Source organism: Vicia villosa, linkage group LG3, assembly GCF_029867415.1.
Source record: "Vicia villosa cultivar HV-30 ecotype Madison, WI linkage group LG3, Vvil1.0, whole genome shotgun sequence".
Classification (NCBI taxonomy): Eukaryota; Viridiplantae; Streptophyta; class Magnoliopsida; order Fabales; family Fabaceae; genus Vicia; species Vicia villosa.
Genome location: NC_081182.1, coordinates 16,857,959 through 16,875,277, shown reverse-complemented (window position 1 = coordinate 16,875,277; position 17,319 = coordinate 16,857,959). Strand labels below are relative to the sequence as shown.

Sequence of the window (17,319 nt, the reverse complement as noted above, 5' to 3'; positions counted from 1 at the left end):
TAATGAGAATATGGATAGTGAGAAGTGAGATAGTTGAATTAGAATGTGTTGTTGAATTAAATAAATATAATAATAGGGTTTCACTTTTTAACAGTAACGTTTATTTATTTATGTATTAAGGTAAACAAATTGTTAGTATTTATAAATAATAAATTTCTTTTTTAGAAAACTTCACATTATGAGGAAGGATTTTTTTGAGACGGTAAAACTTGTTGGAAACGTTTAAAATAACTAAAATAAAACTTAAAATATTTATGAAATTAAAAAATATATTTAATTTTAAAAAATTATTTATGTGGATTTTTTAAATGAATGAAATAATAAAATAAGTACACGTGACATTTGTCGCGTCAATGTCTCTTAATTTAAGCTAACAACAAGGTTAAAAATGGTGACAAAAAATATTTAGGAACCAAAATTTGCCAAAACTTTTTTTAAAAATTAAAAAATAAAATAAAAAATATTTATAAGAACTAAAAATTTATTTAACCCTATTTTTTTTATTAGAAACTGTACATTTCATTCCTTAAAATATCTAAATTTATTGTTGTTTTCAAAAAAAGTAAAATTAGCACATGTGTAAGTAATCTTTAACAGAAGTCCTTAATGCACAAGTTTGGTTGATACTAAAAATAACAAGAGAAATAAAAAAGTAAAATTGTCATACAATGAATTGGTAGAAAAGGATGGTTGTTTGGTAATGGAACAGAAACTTAACATGAGGTAAAACAAACAGCACTTATGTTTTTGAAGCACATGTTATGTTACCCTTTTGCTTTAACTCTTGAATCATATAATTCACATTTATATACCATGACTTTCTTTTAGGACCTTCTTGTGGGGACACACACTTCACAATTCACAATTTCATTTTTCAACTCTCAAGAAAACAAGAATCATACATAGATAGATGGAGATGAACCAGAAGAGGAATGGAGGTGAGGTTCTTGATGGGTCCAACATTATGGAGTTGGTTGGGAATGAGCAAGGATTCAGTAAGTATGTGGACAATAAGTTTCATCAACTGGATAAGGACAGAGATGGGAAGCTTTCTTTGAAGGAACTCGAGCCGGCTGTGGCCGATATCGGGGCGGCTCTTGGTTTGCCTGCTCAGGGAACTACTCCTGACTCTGATCATATCTATTATCAGGTTTGCTTTTTCTGTTCTTAATTACTGCTTTTTCTTACTTCTTTCCTTTTGATGTCACGTAATGTGTCTGTGTATCTGTGTCTGTGTCTGTGCTCGCAACTGTGTGCTGCAAAATGTGTCTAATCTGCTTTCTATAAAGATTGATGTTAGGTGTGTGTTGCAGTGTTGCTCTTGATTTTTGTTCTGGCTTAGTTTTTGGCATTAGAATTATAAAAAGTGCTTAATTGCTTGAAGAGAAATTCTGAACTTGGGATAAAAAGATTTGAATGATAACATGGTTTTTCAAATTATTTTTGGTTGCAATTACTTGCCATGCTCAATTTTGCTTTTCATTGCCATTTTCTGTCAATCTCCTTTGAGGCAGAATCTGGTGAAGTAAACTGCAATTACAATCTTTGGGTCCTTTTTGAGACTAATCCTTGAATCGGCCGCAGAAAATCCAATTTTTTTCTCGAGGCTGGGTTACTTACCACACGGGGGACGACATATATGTTTAAGCCTATGTCTGTATTAGCAGTAAAATTGCATTAAACGCGCTTATCCATCTTTGAAGCGACTAGTTTTATCGTCTATTTGTTCACAATAGGACTGATTTGGAACGCACGAGAAACTTGTTGGACGCTAAACCAAACATATCTTAAGTTGATGGTTCATGCCATTTTGGGTCTGTTTGGATGAACTTATTTGAGCTTATCTACAATCATAAGTTTTTTGATTTTTATCTTTTGTTATAAAAATAGCCCATGCGAGCTTATTCATAAGCTCTTATTTTGATAAGTTCTAGTGCTATAAGCTGCAAATAAGTTGTTTATCCAAACATGCCCGTAGTCTTTGAACTTGAAAATTATAGTTTAGAGTAGAGTTTTAATTTAACTAGAGTGCCATAAAGTTGATCTGGTATCATGGTTCATGATGAACTTTCGGGACCGAAATTGCTAGTGCTAACTGCTATCTAAAGTTAGTGCTTGTGTGAAAAAGCAAAGTTGATCTTTAAATGGAATCCTTTGGGAAAAAGCTATTTTCTTACCTAAAAATGGACAAACAAGAATAAAAGATACCTTAGTCACAGGAAGAAGAAAATAGAGGCAATATGATTATGTATCAATAATGTACTAAATGGACCCAAATTTTCCTGTCAGCATGATTCATGAACCTATGCAATCATACAATCACCAAGTCAGGACCATTTGATCTGGTACACCGAATTTGAAATATGAACCGTATAATCTTAATCGAAACGCTCCGACTTGATTTTGTTGTATAGGTGTTGAATGAATTTACTCATGGAAAGCAAGAAAAAGTGAGCAAGAGTGAGTTCAAGGAAGTTCTCTCAGACATTCTGTTAGGCATGGCTGCTGGACTGAAGCGAGATCCGATTGTTATACTACGTATGGACGGGAAAGATCTCTTCGAGTTTCTTAATGGTCCCGGTTATGATGCCGAAATGACATACATATTCTCTCAGATTGGAAACTCGAGTGCATCACTTCGCGAACATGTGATCGAAGCTTTTGGAAGACTCGATGTTGACCGAGGAATTCCCCCTACATCAGATTCTTGGGTAATACTAATACACTAACGCAATGCAACTATTCTTGTCCTTGCATAGAAAGATGTTGTTTTCAATTCGAGGAATTAGTCTCTGCAATTACGCGCAGACGATAATTGGTTTACACACACATACAAAATCATAATTAAAATAAATGCCAATCTTGTTTTCAAGTTAGTTAATACTAGTTTATCCTATTGTGTTTATATCGATTTAGGTTTTTAACAACATTGTGGATCCGGCATTGTTGTCTCGAGCTTTGGATAGACCTGTTACTGATCAAGAGACTTTTATGGAAGAATTCAAGAAAGTGGCATTGAATGTGGTTGATTATCTTAAAGAGAAACCTGTCATTGTAGCCCATAGTGAAAACACCTTTGATGGAAGTGGTGTTAAGAGACTCTTATCCAACAAGTTTCAATTAGACAAGGTTTTATTTTTATTCTGAAACCGAACTCTCAGTTCAAACCAATTGAGCTATCCAATTTCTCTTTATTTGTGGTTTTACCTTATCTCTTGTATGCAGACGATGAACACGACTATAGAGAATCTTCCAAAAGACCGAAATGGAAAAATTTTGACGCACTATTTGCGCGTGGCACTAGACGTGGTTTCTCCGTCTGCTGGTTTACCTCCGGTCGGTGCAATTGAAGAGGTAATTATTGTTGCCAATACGCATACTATACTAAGTAAATCTAAAAACTCAGCTATGAGTCTCAATGTGTTTGATTTTACAGATGGATAAAGCAATTCATGAAGCTTTTAAGACGGTGAGTAATGCAGACGACGCGAATGCAACGGTTAAAGAAGAAGAATTCAAGAAAATTTTAACTGATATACTGGAGAGTATCATGTTGCAGTTAGAAGAAAGTCCTATTGCTATTTCTTCAAATTCTGTTGTGCATGAACCTCTAAGCTCATCTTCTACACTTTTGCACCCATCTTAATTCTAGTTCTTGTGAAACAACACATGCGTAACCGGTTAAAAACTAAGTACAACATTTATTTACTTATGCAAATTGTTACGTCCATCATCCGCGCCTCTGCAGTCTGATGTCTCCGCACAACTATCAACTGAGCTGCGTCCCTGCAGTCTGATGTCTTTGCACAGCTATCAACTGAGCTGCCTTAATAGGACTATGTCCATCATATTTTATCTATCTTATATTAAGTGTTACATTTGAAATATTTATTTGTCCAGTGTCACTTATATTATGATTTTAAAATATGAATTATTGCTATTGTTATGGATTTTCATTCTTGAGATGCCCTACCTTGAAAAAAAGTTGGACACTGAAAAGTGATTTGGCACTATGTTTTATGAGATGGTAACAGTTGTAATCCTTGGATATATAGTGGCTTTGTATAAATCTAGGACATGGATAACCTTTGGACACAAACAAGGGAACATATGCCCTTGGTAATCTCCACAATTTCTCTTGGTTGAATTGAAGCATCATAACTGTACACTTTCCCTTTATTAAATTTTAAAAGTATAATTTTTTTATAATATGTTTTTTTGGAATTAAAGTCCAAAAAAATATAAATTATACAAAGAGATGAACACTGAGCAGTGAGCAGCAACTTCAACTATGCCATATAACTCATTTTCAAACCATAAATCATCTAATTTTATCAGAAACACCTACTGTCTTAAGAATCTAACACATTTTATACAAGACAAAACCGTAAAAACTTAACCTCAACGACATCATGGTCTCGCGGACTTATCCGTTTTATAGGTTGTTGGCATACATTTAGAGTAGAATCTTTTTGTATAATATACATTCTAACCATAATAATAAGAGAATTTGTCCTCTAATGATAAGTAGCTGATGTTTCCAATGATCCATAGTTTGATCCGAGTAATATAATATTAAATTATACTCCTAATCCTAATTACCAGGAGATAACAAGCTTCTCTATATTATTAGACTTCACTTAACACACACAGCTTAACTTATTCATAAAATCCATTCTCTGTCAAAAAATGATGCTGATTGTTCTTCATGTAAACCCTCTCAAGTTGATTTTGTTACTTTCTACTCTCTACACTTTATCAGGTTTCTGCATGCACTTCTCTTCTGTTCTGGCTTATTTGACTTTTATTTTTCTTTTCTCATTTGTTAATCCTTGCACTTGTATGCAGATTGCTATGACCCTTTGGATCCAAATGGGAACTTTTCTATAACTTTCGATATTAACAACCGTTTGGACACCGGATATCTGGTCAGTAGTCACAACTCGTTACAATCTCATCTTTCGTTCTATAGTGATAAAAAATTGACTATGTAAAATTGATTCAGACTAAACTGTAACAAGTATATGAATAGTATTATAATTTTGATTCATTTATATTGAAGCGCGCAACTATATAGAATCGACTAGATTGAATTTGAGTGTGTTTTCTGATTCTACAGGCGACGGTGACACTTGAAAATTATCATCAGTATCGGCATGTAGACAAACCAGGTTGGAAACTAGGATGGACATGGGCTAACAATGAGGTGATATGGTCAATGAATGGCGCAATTGCAACTGATAGAGGTGATTGTTCATCTTACAGTGGTTCTCAAATGCCACATTCATGCAAGAAAGATCCTATCATAGTTGATATATCTCCGGACGTCACACAAAACAGGTCGAACCGTTGCTGTCGCGGTGGCCGCCTCTCTGCCCGAGCTATTGATTCTCTCAATTCGTTGACTTCATTTGAATTCGAAGTAAGAAACTTGGACCAAAAAGAAAATTCAATTGGCGAAGCACCTAATAATGTTACATTCATGGCACCGGGTCCTGGTTACACTTGTAGCCCTTTTATGGTTACCGATCCCTCGGTGTCCTTAGATTTAGGAGGAGTAAGACAAATTCCAGTTATAAGTAAGTTACTCACTAATGTATATTCTTTCGGCGATTTTTTCCTTTTAAGTTACACGGATTCTCAATACTAGTATATATACATTTCCACTCCAGGAACTTGGAAGTCAATTTGTACATATTCAAGTTTCTTGGCAAACAAGTCACCAGTATGTTGCGTTTCCTTCTCAACATTTTACAATCCTATCATCACGCCGTGTCGTAATTGCACTTGTGGCGGATGTAGGGAAGCCGATAAAAACACATTGTCTTGCATAAGGTGCGTGTTATTTCATTCGCTCAAACATTCATTCATCTTATTAAATTTATTATATGCTTATTTTCTGCTACTAAATTTTGTAACTAGGCCAAGCGACTCTTTGGGAGGGTCGAATGACGAGAAAAACATAATCCAATGCACGGACCACATGTGTCCGATTCGAGTCCATTGGCATTTCAAGAACAACTATATGAATCAATGGAGGGTGAAGCTTACAATTTCAAACTACAACTTCAATAGAAACTACTCGAATTGGAACGTCCTTGTTCAACATCCTGGTTTGAGCCAAAAAGCAACAGCTTATAGCTTCAATAGCACTAAACTTCCAACTCTTGTGGCAGATGGAGTTGCACTTTTTTGGGGAATAGATTATTTCAACAATGAATTATTGCATTCTGATAAGCAGGGAGTAGGTTCTGTGACAACAGAGATACTATTGGAAAAAGATCAGAATTCATTCACATTGCAAAATGGATGGACATTTCCAAGAAGAATATATTTCAATGGTGAAAACTGTGACATGCCTTTACCTGACACATTTCCTATGTTACCAAATGGTAGCTACATTTTTAGACCAAATTGTCTTGCTTTTATTTTTTCATTAATTTCTCTGTTATTTTTCCTATTAGTACTATAGTTGGTAAAGTATAGTACTCTTTTGGTTTTGGATTTTAACATTTATATAGTTTGTATTATTATAATTCCTCAATTCTAACATAGATACATTCTCAGGGGTGAATTCCAACCTATGCTTATAGTTAAGTTGGAAGAAATGTCATTTTTTTTTTTTTTTCATTTATGTTTTCATTTCTTGTAAGTTCTCGAAGATGTTTATCAATCGCTATATTCTTTTCCAATTCAATTTGTAAGTCACAGTTTTTTCTTGAAAATCATATATGCACCACTTAATTCATGATCTTGAAGTAGCCACTCGAGTACACAAGGGCAATCCCTTAGAATCACTTTTTTTATTTCTTGTGTTACACATTTTTATTGATCAAAGATGGTTGCAAGTTTCTTCTTCAAGTTTGGCGGCGCGAAAATTATCGGAGCGAATAAATGTTCGAAATTCAATGAAGTCGCTATCTAAGTTTATTTTTGAAAGGGAAAATGTCGATATTAATTAAAAATACGAAAAATATGGTCATCGCAACCAAATTTAGGTTCGGGAGTCGATTATGCACAATAAAGGTATTAGCACCCCACACATCTGTTGTACTAAACGAGAACAATTTAATCAGTTTTGCGAATATGAGTGTTAGTTTTAAAGTAATTTTGATTCCTTCTAATTATTGCAACATATTTACAAAAAGAAAGAAAAGAGAAAAAAATAAGTTTTTTATTAGGGTGCTTGACAAGATTGCGAATCTCGCTCCTACGTATCCCCTAGACGCGATGAGAAACTCAAAGTTACGTAATTTTGGGTAGCAATTGTCTGTTTGTTGGTTGATTTTAATTGTGAAAATGATTTTAGTAGCGCTTGGGCGGTGAAAAAACTCATAGGTTGAAAAAAATTCGCGCTTGAGCGATAAACGATTTATTTGAAAAAGTATGCGCTTGGGCGGTAAACATCTGTTTGAAAAATTGTTAATCACGCGCGGACAAAAAAGTAAATGGATTTGATTGGTTGTAATTGCTTTTAGGTGAAAGATGAATATTCGGAGCAATGGGGTGTTCGCCTACCACTTGATTATTCGAGGAGCAAATGGATGTAAGTCCATCCATTCCCTTTTTTATTAGAGGAAGACGAATATTCGAGCAATGAGGTGTGCGCCTACTACTCCTTTATTCGATGAGCAAGTGGATGTACATCCACCAATATCCCTTTTCATCCAAATTTTAATTAATGTGTTTTTGACAGATGACGAATATTTGAAGCAGCGAGGCGTGCGTCTCCCACTCGTTTATGAGGAGCAAGTGGAATGCATCCACTCATTCCTTTTTCATCTGATTTCTTACAAAAAGAGTTTAAAAGTCTTGAAACAATGCGACTTAACCGGAATTTGCCACTTAAAGTGAATAAATATTTGCCAACCACAAAAACGAAATATGTGATACTCGTCGTTAACAAAAACAATTAACCGATTAACATTCCTAATGAGAAAAATAAGTTCGGTTATGTCTAATATACATTTGCGCATAAAAGAAGCTAAAAAAACAGGAATGCAAATAGCTTAATGGGCTTAAGGCCCAATAGAAAATCCATGTTTTCGGAAATCAAATGAAATAATCAAATAAACAACAGAGATGTGCACAAAGAAAAATTAGGAGAATGCATAGAGAAAGAGAATTTTTTAATACACCCATATGCCCTTTTAGAGACCTCTGGAGAAAATATTAAAATATCCTCAGATTTCGGATGTGCATATCCGAACGCATATTTTGTTGAAAAAATAGTGATTTCGCTGTGCACTTTCGAAGACACATTTTTTTTAAGAAAAGGTGACTTCACATGAGCACTTCCAAAGATACCTTTTTTTTCTTCAAGAAAAGGTGCTTTCGCATGTGCACTTTCGAAGACACTTTTTTTAATCCAGAAAAGGTGACTTCGGATGTGCATATCCGAAAACATGTCTGGGACAACAGAAACAAAATTCTTAAAACCAAAGCAACAAAGCATAGATTCATCATAAGTTATCAAAATTACATAGTTTGTTCAACAAAAATTTAATGTTACATATTGTTATAAATGGTTAGTTGAAGACGTCGCAACATTTTGATAATATTTTCTCCTAATATTTGAAGCTTCGACTCGATCGAACCCTTTGAAAAATATTGTTGAAAAATTGTCTACATAACCTCTAAATTGTCTTCGTTCTTGAGCTCAAATGGGGTGAACTTTACTTTTCCTTCCGTGTTAAGTGAAGGTGAACAATACTCAAGCTTGACAACCTTTCGATTGTCAGGATATTGCAAGTGAGAGTTCAGTATGGGAATCATCTCGGCGAACAGGGTGTCTTGCGAAAACCTAAACGTTCATTGTACACCTGTCTGATATTTGAAACATTTTGTGGTCTTTTTCGTTTCAAGTCGGCAAGTATGTTTCTTGGTGCAACTTTGATTATCAATAATTCTGAAATAGATTCCTTCTCTTCCGCCATAATCTGAAACACAATTGGATGTCCTTGTAACTTGGTGTCAAATGCACGATTATGAATACCACAAATGACAGTGAAACGCCACAAACCGTCAACCCTACAAGATGCGCGCAATTTAAACGAACATGTTTTCTGATCCCGTGTCATCATGTTGGGATTTTAATAGGGTTTTCAAATTTTTATCCTCTTAACAGAACAATATGAACGGATCTAATCTGATGAACGGATCTTGATTAAACCATTAATCACAAACCAAACATCAATAAGGATTCAAAAATTACCTCTTGAAGCGTGTTTTATCTTTTGATCACGAACGACAAAAGATACCGGCGTCTCTGCATAGTCCACGCGAGTGCAAAGTGGAAGGCGGTGCTAGTCGTTCTTGCTCTGAAAAATTTGACAATTAGCTATTGTTAATGGAAAGAGCGCCTTTATTTATACAGAGCTTGTAAAATCTTAATGTTCTTATTTTGGACTTCTCCAAAATAAGCCCAATCTTATTTAATTAAACTATTTAATTAAACTCTTTTAATTAAATCAAATATTAATTAAATCAAATCATATTTAATTTAACCAACTGTCAATTCTCATTTAATTAATCATATTTAATTAAATAAATTATATGTGTTAATATATTAAATAATTTAAATACTATTAACACATAATTAAATTAAATCATATTTAATTTATTCATCCATTCCACTATAAGTACTCTATGTGTGTGACCCTGTAGGTTACGAATGGTAATAATATTAAACCACTTATTTAATATTATAAATATTGAGCGGTATCTAACAACACATCATTGCTACCCAAGTGACAAGAATGTGGTGTAATCTGAAATAACCTTTCTGTGATAATGATCATGTGTATAATTATCCTTTTATCCTTATATCTATATTGAACACAAGACATAGAATGTATAACCCTTGTATAGTTCAATATTTTATTCTTTGATCCCCAAGTATATTTGATAACAACAAATAAGCCCAATATCTTATATCGACTTATTTGAGCACGACCATTCATTTTACAGTCATACTCTATCAAGGGGCTCACAGATGTTACTCTCGTATATGTAGGATTTAAAGGCAGTTATTTGGGATAGTGACAAGAACAAAATTCTCGGTCCTGACGGTTTTAACATGTGCTTTTATAGAGCTTGTTAGGACATTTTGAAGGATGATATTTTGAAAGTGGTGGATGAGTTTCACCGTCTTGCTTGAGTGCCTAAAGCGCTTATTGCTTCTTTCATTAAGTTGATTCCTAAAGTTGATAATTCCTAATCTCTTGATGATTTTATGCCTATTTTCTTAGTGGGAAGTGTGTAATAGATTTTAGCTATGCTTCTTGCATCTAAATTGAAAGTTATGATCCCCTAACTCATCTTGAAGTGTCAAACCGCCTTTATAGACTAAAAAATGGTGGATGGTGTCTTAGTTTTGAATGAGGTGGTGTATTTTTCTAAAAGGGTGAAAATGAGGTGTATGCTAGTTAAAGTGGACTTTGAAAAAGCTTATGATTGCGTTTCTTGGGTTATCTTATAAGTATGTTCAGAAGGATGGGGTTTAGAGTAAGGTGGTGTAGGTTGTTGGAGGATTTGGTGTTTAATAGTTCTATGTTAGTTCTTGTTAATGGGAGCCCAATGATGAATTTAAAAGTGACCAGAGGTCTAAGACAAGGGGATCCTCTTTTCCCCTTTTTTTCTTTTGTTGGCCGAATATTTTGTCGGCTTAGTGCACCAAGTAGTTTCTTAGGGGGAATTCGAAGGCATTCATTTCAATTGTAATACTCACTTTGAATAGTTACAATTTTAAAATAATACTATTTTGATAGGAGAGAGATATTGGAAGAATATTTGGACTATTAAAGCTTTACTTTGAGGTTTTGAGTTGGTGTCGGGGCTTCTAGTGAATTTGTCCAAAAGTAAATTATTTGGTCTTAATCTTGATTCTAATTTTTTGTAGGCGACCGCTTCTTTTTTTGTCTTATGGTTTTGGTTTTTTACCCTTTATTTTTTCCAGTATTCCAATAGGTATAAATCTTAGAAGAAAATGTTCTTGGACTCCTATTGTTGCCAAGTTAAAAAGAAGGTTGACGGAGACGCACAATAGATTTTTTTATTGGAGGTAGGGTGGTTCTTTAATTCTGTTTTTTTTCCAACATCCCCGTCTTTTTCTTCTCTTTCTTTAAGGCATCCAAGGTTATCATTAATGAGATCGTAAGCATCCAACGATCTTTTTATGGGGAGGGGTGAAAATTCTTAGAAGGTTAGTTGGGTGAATTGGGTTTCTATTTGTTTATCAAAGGAGGAAGGTGGTATATGGGTGAAACATTGTGGCTTGTTCAATCTTACTTTGTTAAGTAAGTGGGAATGGTGGATTTTAAATGACGATTCTTCCTTGTGGTCCGACTTAATTTCTAGTAGGTATGACGACGTTAAATATACGATTTTAGGTGGGTCGAGTTTGAGTAGGAAGGCTTCTTTGTGGTGGATGGCTTTATGTGTTGTCCGGGATCCCGTCGATAGTGCCTCCCATCCTAATTGGTTCTCTTATTTAATCTATTGCAAACTTGGAAATGAGAAGACTTATAATTTTTGGAGACATCATTAGTGTGGAACCTCCTCCTTTAAAGAATTATTTCCTTCTTTATTTCGGTTGTACAACTCGACTTGCCTCAAAGTTAACGATGCAGGGTCTTGGTTCAACGATTATTGGGTGTGGGATATTGGTTTAATGAGGTGGGTTTGAGCGGCGATGATTCTTTGTTGTTAGAGGAGTTGTTATTGCTTTTGTATGGGGTGAAGGCTAAGCCTCATGAAGAAGATTTTTTTGTTTGGTGGGACATAAAGATGGATTTTCGGTTAAAGATTGCTATAAGAGGATTTGTGAATCTTGTTTTTTGGTGCCTAATTTGGATCCTCTTAAAGCATAAGCGTAGATTGTTTATGGAAGTCTAAAGTTTCTAGTAAAATCCTTATTTTTGGTTAGAGATTAAAATCTTAACAAGTTGCCTAAAAGGATGGAATTGGTCAAACGGAGATTTATTGAAGGTGCTCACAATGTGATTTGTCCCTTGTGTTTTTTGAAGAGGGAGATATGGAGCATTGTTTTGTTCTTGTTCTATTTCTAATCTCTTATGGAGTAATTTGTGTGGGTGGATTAAAGTTGATGCTCCGTATCTTGGGGATTCTTTGTTGGTTATACTTCAACATCTAAATTTTACCTCTTCTTTTTGGTTTTTTGCGCTTGCCTTTTATTGGTCTATCTGGTCTTGTAGGAACTCGATTATTTGCAAAGATAGTGTTCTTGTAAAGATGGATGTGTTGAGTTTTATTAAGGTTTTATCTTGGGATTGGTTCAATGCCTTTCATAAAAAAGGGAGAAACATTTCTTGGCTCGATTGGTGTAATAATTGCGGGGTTTGTTGGGAATAGTTTTTGTTGTTCTTGGTGGGTGTTTTGGTTTGTGTTTGAAGGTTAGTGTTTTTCTTTTTCTCTTGGTCCCTTGGTTGTATAAGGGTGAACACCCCTAATACATATTTTTAATGCCAAGTTGCCATTTTGCTTTACAACAATGTTTGTCTTTCTTTCATGTGTAATTTTCTATTTTAGTTGAACTTATTTTTATTAACAATATATGAACTATTTGGTGGGGTTTTGATAGTTTGTAATTATACTAGGAGTAGAAACTTCTATTTGACAAATTGTATGCAATGTAACCAAGAGATTGGTAAGTGTGAATGAAATCAAACATTTGACTGAATTCTTTTAAGCATATGCAAGAATTCTCAAACTCACAACACATACTGGATATAAAACCTTAAAAGTTCACTAAACTATTTTTGCAACTTTTAAAATATATAGCAAACACTAAAATCACAACAAGAGCCTTAGTTCCACCTAATCTACATATCTAAACTAACTATGTCAACAACTCATCTTATCTTGCAATATATATTAATCAATATATGAGGAAAGAGACAACAAACATATGATATATATGCATGCATGAAAGTGTGATTAATTGCTGCTACGTTTGGCATGGCTACGTTTTTGAGCCTTATTGCATCTTTAATAATGCCGCGTCACATGCAACCGTGTGATGTGATGTGGTGATCCTTTTTGATTTCAGTGTACGGCACTTAGTTTTCTACAGAGTGATGGGTAGATAGATTCAGATTGCTATATATCAGTGCAACCATGTGAGCTTTTTCAGTGAAATTTCATAAAGTGGACCCAATGCTTTGTGACACCATGCATATATTAATTTTATGATATGATTTGATATCATCCCTTCTGGAAATGTATGGCTTCCCATTCCGTCTCAATCATTACTACCACTAGTGTACATATATAAATACTACAACAACAACAATTCAGTTCCAAAATCATCTTCTCATGGGTATTCGTAATCTTCCATTTATGGTTCTTCATGCAAACAAGATATTCCAAAGTAGAAATCATTCCAATAATGTTCCAAAAGGACATGTAGCTGTCTATGTTGGAGAATCTCAAAAGAAACGATTTGTAGTTCCAATATCTTACTTATACCATCCTTCATTTCTTGACTTGTTAAATACAGCTCAGGAAGAGTTTGGTTACAATCATTCAATGGGTGGTCTAACTATTCCTTGCAATGAAGAAGCATTTCTCAATCTTACATCTCAACTACGCTCATGCCTCTCGAAACATTCTTTTATTCATAGTTAGAGAAAAGAATATTTCCACAAGTATTTACGTATCATCATCCAACTAGCTAGGTCTTAGATTATGATTTATGACTCCATTTTTGAAAAATAATAGGAGTTATTAGTTTCATTATATGTAATTCTGTTAGTGGGAAGCAAAACAGTTTGTCACCACAAAACGTACGTTGTTTCTTATTCATATATGCTCCTAGTGATTCACAACAACACAGTCAATATGTCCGAGTGGTTAAGGAGACAGACTTGAAATCTGTTGGGCTTCGCCCGCGCAGGTTCGAACCCTGCTGTTGACGATTTTTCTTTTTTTTTTTGGTTCTATTTTCTGTTCTTCACACTTCATTAATGAAGACAATTTCAAAACTTTGTACTAAACTGTTAAAATACTTGACACTATTAAAAGCCACATCACTTTAACGTATGCAATTAATCTTTTATCATTTACTTATTTTTTATCTTACGGGTAGATAATAAACTGGGAATGAGAGTTTTTTATAAAAAAATTAGAAGTAGTAATTTTTTAAAGAAAATATTTGTAACTTTATTTCTCTCTTTTTTGTAAAATGTATATTTAAACAACTTTAATCTTTTTTAATTTTATTCTTGATCAACAAACTATATACGATACCGTCGTATTTTAACTTGCACGATTTTATTTTTGTATATGAAATGTTGTAAGAGTTATTATAATTATAAAACTAATATTCTAACTTTTCTTTTTCTTTTTTTTTTAGCATTACTTTAAAAACAATTGTAAAATGATCATTAATATTGTATTAGTTTGCTATTTTTTTATCCGATTTATTTTGTAAATTAATTTGTGAGCCAATCATTGAAGCACAATAAAGCACATGTGTTAATATATTATTTTATGTAAATTTATATGTTTGATTTTGATATTATAAATATATATTTAAAACAAATATATGTGTTAAAAATATATTTATTCTTCTCCTTCTTTTTATTCTTCTTATATGTGTTAAAAATATATTTAAAATATGTTAGCACAAAAAGATTAACGTATAATTATCCCTTTTATTTTTATTTTTATTCTTCTTCTTTTATTTTAGTTTTTCTAAGATTTGTTAATATTTAGCACGGTTGGACATCGGTCAGCTTGAATTGAATTCGGGTCTAAGATTCATTCTAAACCACAGTTTCATTTGTGAGGCCTAATTTTGATCATAAGAATTTTGATTTTTATCAGCTTTAGTTAAATCGATTTAACGGGTTGATTGGATGAGTTTGGTTGGTTTAAATTTATTGGTCTAAAATAATTGGCCCATTCTTGAACACAAATTTCAAAAAGCAAACTTTTTTAGGGGAGTTTCTTTGTTAACCACTTAACTTTTTTAGGGGTCTCTGACGAAATTTCAGTTTTACCCTTTGAAGTAAACAAAAACAAGGTGGGGATATGTTTGAGTCATCTCTGATTTGTGGTGTGTTTAAGCAATGGTTTGGAGACCCTGTTTATAGAAGACTTGGAGCAATTTAGTCCCAAGGCATGTTTCGGAGATACACTTCCAAATACACCCTTTTTTAACGAAAACAAGGGGTTTTCGAATATAAATATCCGAAATATGCATTGATGATTTTTTTTATAATTTTTTTGAAATTATATTTCCAAATTATGCAGAAAACAGAATTGATTTAGGCAGAATCATTACCATAGAAACACAAACAGAATTGATTTGAGTCGAAATAATCTCTTTCTCCTCCAGCTTAAGTCGACCTACAATTGGATGACCTTGTAGCTTGGGGTCCAACGCATGATTATGTTTATCAAAAATGACTCTAAACCGCCACGTATCATCTGAAGGAGTGAAAAACACTTAGAAAGGGGGGGTTGAATAAGGATTCTTTCTGAAAAATGGTAGATAAAAATAAATAACACAATTATTTTTATCCTGGTTCGTTGTTAACTAAACTACTCCAGTCCACCCCTGACAAGGTGATTTACCTCAATTGAGAATTTAATCCACTAATCAAACTGATTACAATGGTTTTCCAATTAGATACCCTCTAAGTCTTCTAGAGTCTACAAATCACAACTTGATCACCACCCTAGGAAATCCTTTTACAATCAATGTAAAATAAATGTTACAAGAGATTCAAATGCTTCTTAATAAGCTATAATCACAAAGTGATTTTTCTCTTAAGATTAAGATCTAACTCTCACTAAGATATCACAAAGTTGTGAGGTTGAAGATGAAGTTCTTCTTTGCTTTTGTTTGAATTCAGTTTGACAGTGTTTTGGTTCTTTTGCGCGAGTGTTCTCAAGATGCTTCTGAATCAGAACTTCTATATATAGGTGCTGAGGAAATGTGGTCGTTGGGAGCATTTAATGCTTTGCGTGAATAGTACACTGCTGCATTTAATGTTTCACACTTTTGTCAACTACCTCGAGCCATGCTTTCACTGCTTTTACTGACTTTGCCTTTTGTAGCTTCTAACGTTCCTTTTGTCAGTCAGAGATTTGACGTTATAGCCTTTTCATCTTGTACTTTCTTCTGGACTCAGAATATGTAGAATAAACGTTTGAATACCAGAGTCATCAACTTTGGTGCAGATGTAACTTCTGTCTTCAGACTTTAGAAGTGCTTTGAGCGTGATACCATCAGATCTTCAGAGCTTTACTTCTGAATGCCATCTTCTGATGCTTTCTAGATCATGTTCTGAATCTGCAGGACCATCTTCTGATGTCTGCCAGTCCATGTTCTGATGAAGCACTCCAGAACTTCTGGGTCAGAGCCTCTGAGCGCTGATTTTGTGCATACTCTTTTATACTTTTCCTGAAATGGAAAACGTGAATAATTAGAGTACCACATTCTCTTATACAAAATTCATATATAATGTTATCATCAAAACTAAGAATATTGATCAGAACATTTCTTGTTCTAGCAATCTCCCCCTTTTTGATGATGACAAAAACATACAGAATTGATATGAATTTGTATCCAGAATATCAGATGAAAAAGACAATACACAGATATAGCATAAAGCATATTAATCAGAGTGTGTGAATATGTCTCCTCCTGAGATTAACAATCTCTCCCTAAAATTAATACTAGAAGATTTTATAAATAAAAGACTTCCCTGAGTATTTTTCCATTTCAGTTGAGACTTTCACGTTGAACTTTAAACTTCAGTTCAGAGCTTCACTTAAGAGCTTCCATTGGACAGCTTCAAAGCTTTGAATTTCTCCTTGAGATCACTTTGCTTTATCAGAGCATCAAGAAGACTTGCTTACATCAGAGCTTCATAGCTTCCTGTATCAGAGCATAAAAATGGACATAACTATTAGAGGCGTTATAAATAGAGGTCATACTAGGCAACATACCTGCGATTCATATCTAAAAACTAGTCGTCAGCAGCCTACGGACGTACTATTCAAACTTTTTAAGTCCAAATCAATTTTTTTCCAGATTCAAACTCTTTGAATTATCAAATTTCAGACTAGGTTGAGAACAGACACAACCGTCACAAACTAGTTACACTAGACAACATTCTTATAATTAAGTCTGATACCAACTGTAACACCTCATACATATATTGCCTAGGATATACGTATATGGTATTAAAAATGGTACTCGAATCATAAACATATGCTGCGGAATAAATAATATCATTAGTACAATACAATGCCCAAATAGTTATGGCCAAAATACATGGTTTCATC

At 33.7% G+C, this 17,319-nt stretch overlaps 2 protein-coding genes and 1 non-coding gene across 3 annotated transcripts; all 3 read left to right on the top strand.

Annotated features, from left to right (window-relative positions):
- The first annotated feature begins 774 nt into the window (after positions 1-774).
- Positions 775-3,956, top strand: LOC131660460 (uncharacterized). Its single transcript, XM_058929698.1, has 5 exons — positions 775-1,150; positions 2,415-2,711; positions 2,917-3,129; positions 3,226-3,354; positions 3,437-3,956. Exons 1-5 carry the CDS (start codon positions 911-913, stop codon positions 3,644-3,646), a joined length of 1,089 nt encoding a protein of 362 aa, XP_058785681.1. The 5' UTR covers positions 775-910; the 3' UTR covers positions 3,647-3,956.
- Positions 3,957-4,109: 153 nt separating this feature from the next.
- LOC131660461 (COBRA-like protein 2) lies at positions 4,110-6,548 on the top strand. The gene is made up of 4 exons (XM_058929700.1): positions 4,110-4,928; positions 5,120-5,579; positions 5,673-5,835; positions 5,923-6,548. The coding sequence occupies exons 2-4, from the start codon at positions 5,219-5,221 to the stop codon at positions 6,470-6,472; spliced, it is 1,074 nt and encodes a 357-aa protein (XP_058785683.1). The 5' UTR covers positions 4,110-4,928; positions 5,120-5,218; the 3' UTR covers positions 6,473-6,548.
- Positions 6,549-13,854: 7,306 nt separating this feature from the next.
- TRNAS-UGA (transfer RNA serine (anticodon UGA)) lies at positions 13,855-13,936 on the top strand. The gene has a single exon. It is a non-coding gene; the product is annotated as a tRNA-Ser (tRNA).
- Positions 13,937-17,319: the final 3,383 nt, after the last annotated feature.

Bases quoted from the DNA above. Each gene is read 5' to 3' on its own strand.
- LOC131660460 (XM_058929698.1), top strand. From the start codon at position 911: ATGGAGATGAACCAGAAGAGGAATGGAGGTGAGGTTCTTGATGGGTCC. The intron at 3,130-3,225 runs GTTTTATTTTTA...TCTTGTATGCAG, and splicing joins ACAAGTTTCAATTAGACAAG to ACGATGAACACGACTATAGA. The intron at 3,355-3,436 runs GTAATTATTGTT...TTGATTTTACAG, and splicing joins CGGTCGGTGCAATTGAAGAG to ATGGATAAAGCAATTCATGA.
- LOC131660461 (XM_058929700.1), top strand. From the start codon at position 5,219: ATGAATGGCGCAATTGCAACTGATAGAGGTGATTGTTCATCTTACAGT. The intron at 5,580-5,672 runs GTAAGTTACTCA...TTTCCACTCCAG, and splicing joins AAGACAAATTCCAGTTATAA to GAACTTGGAAGTCAATTTGT. The intron at 5,836-5,922 runs GTGCGTGTTATT...TTTTGTAACTAG, and splicing joins AACACATTGTCTTGCATAAG to GCCAAGCGACTCTTTGGGAG.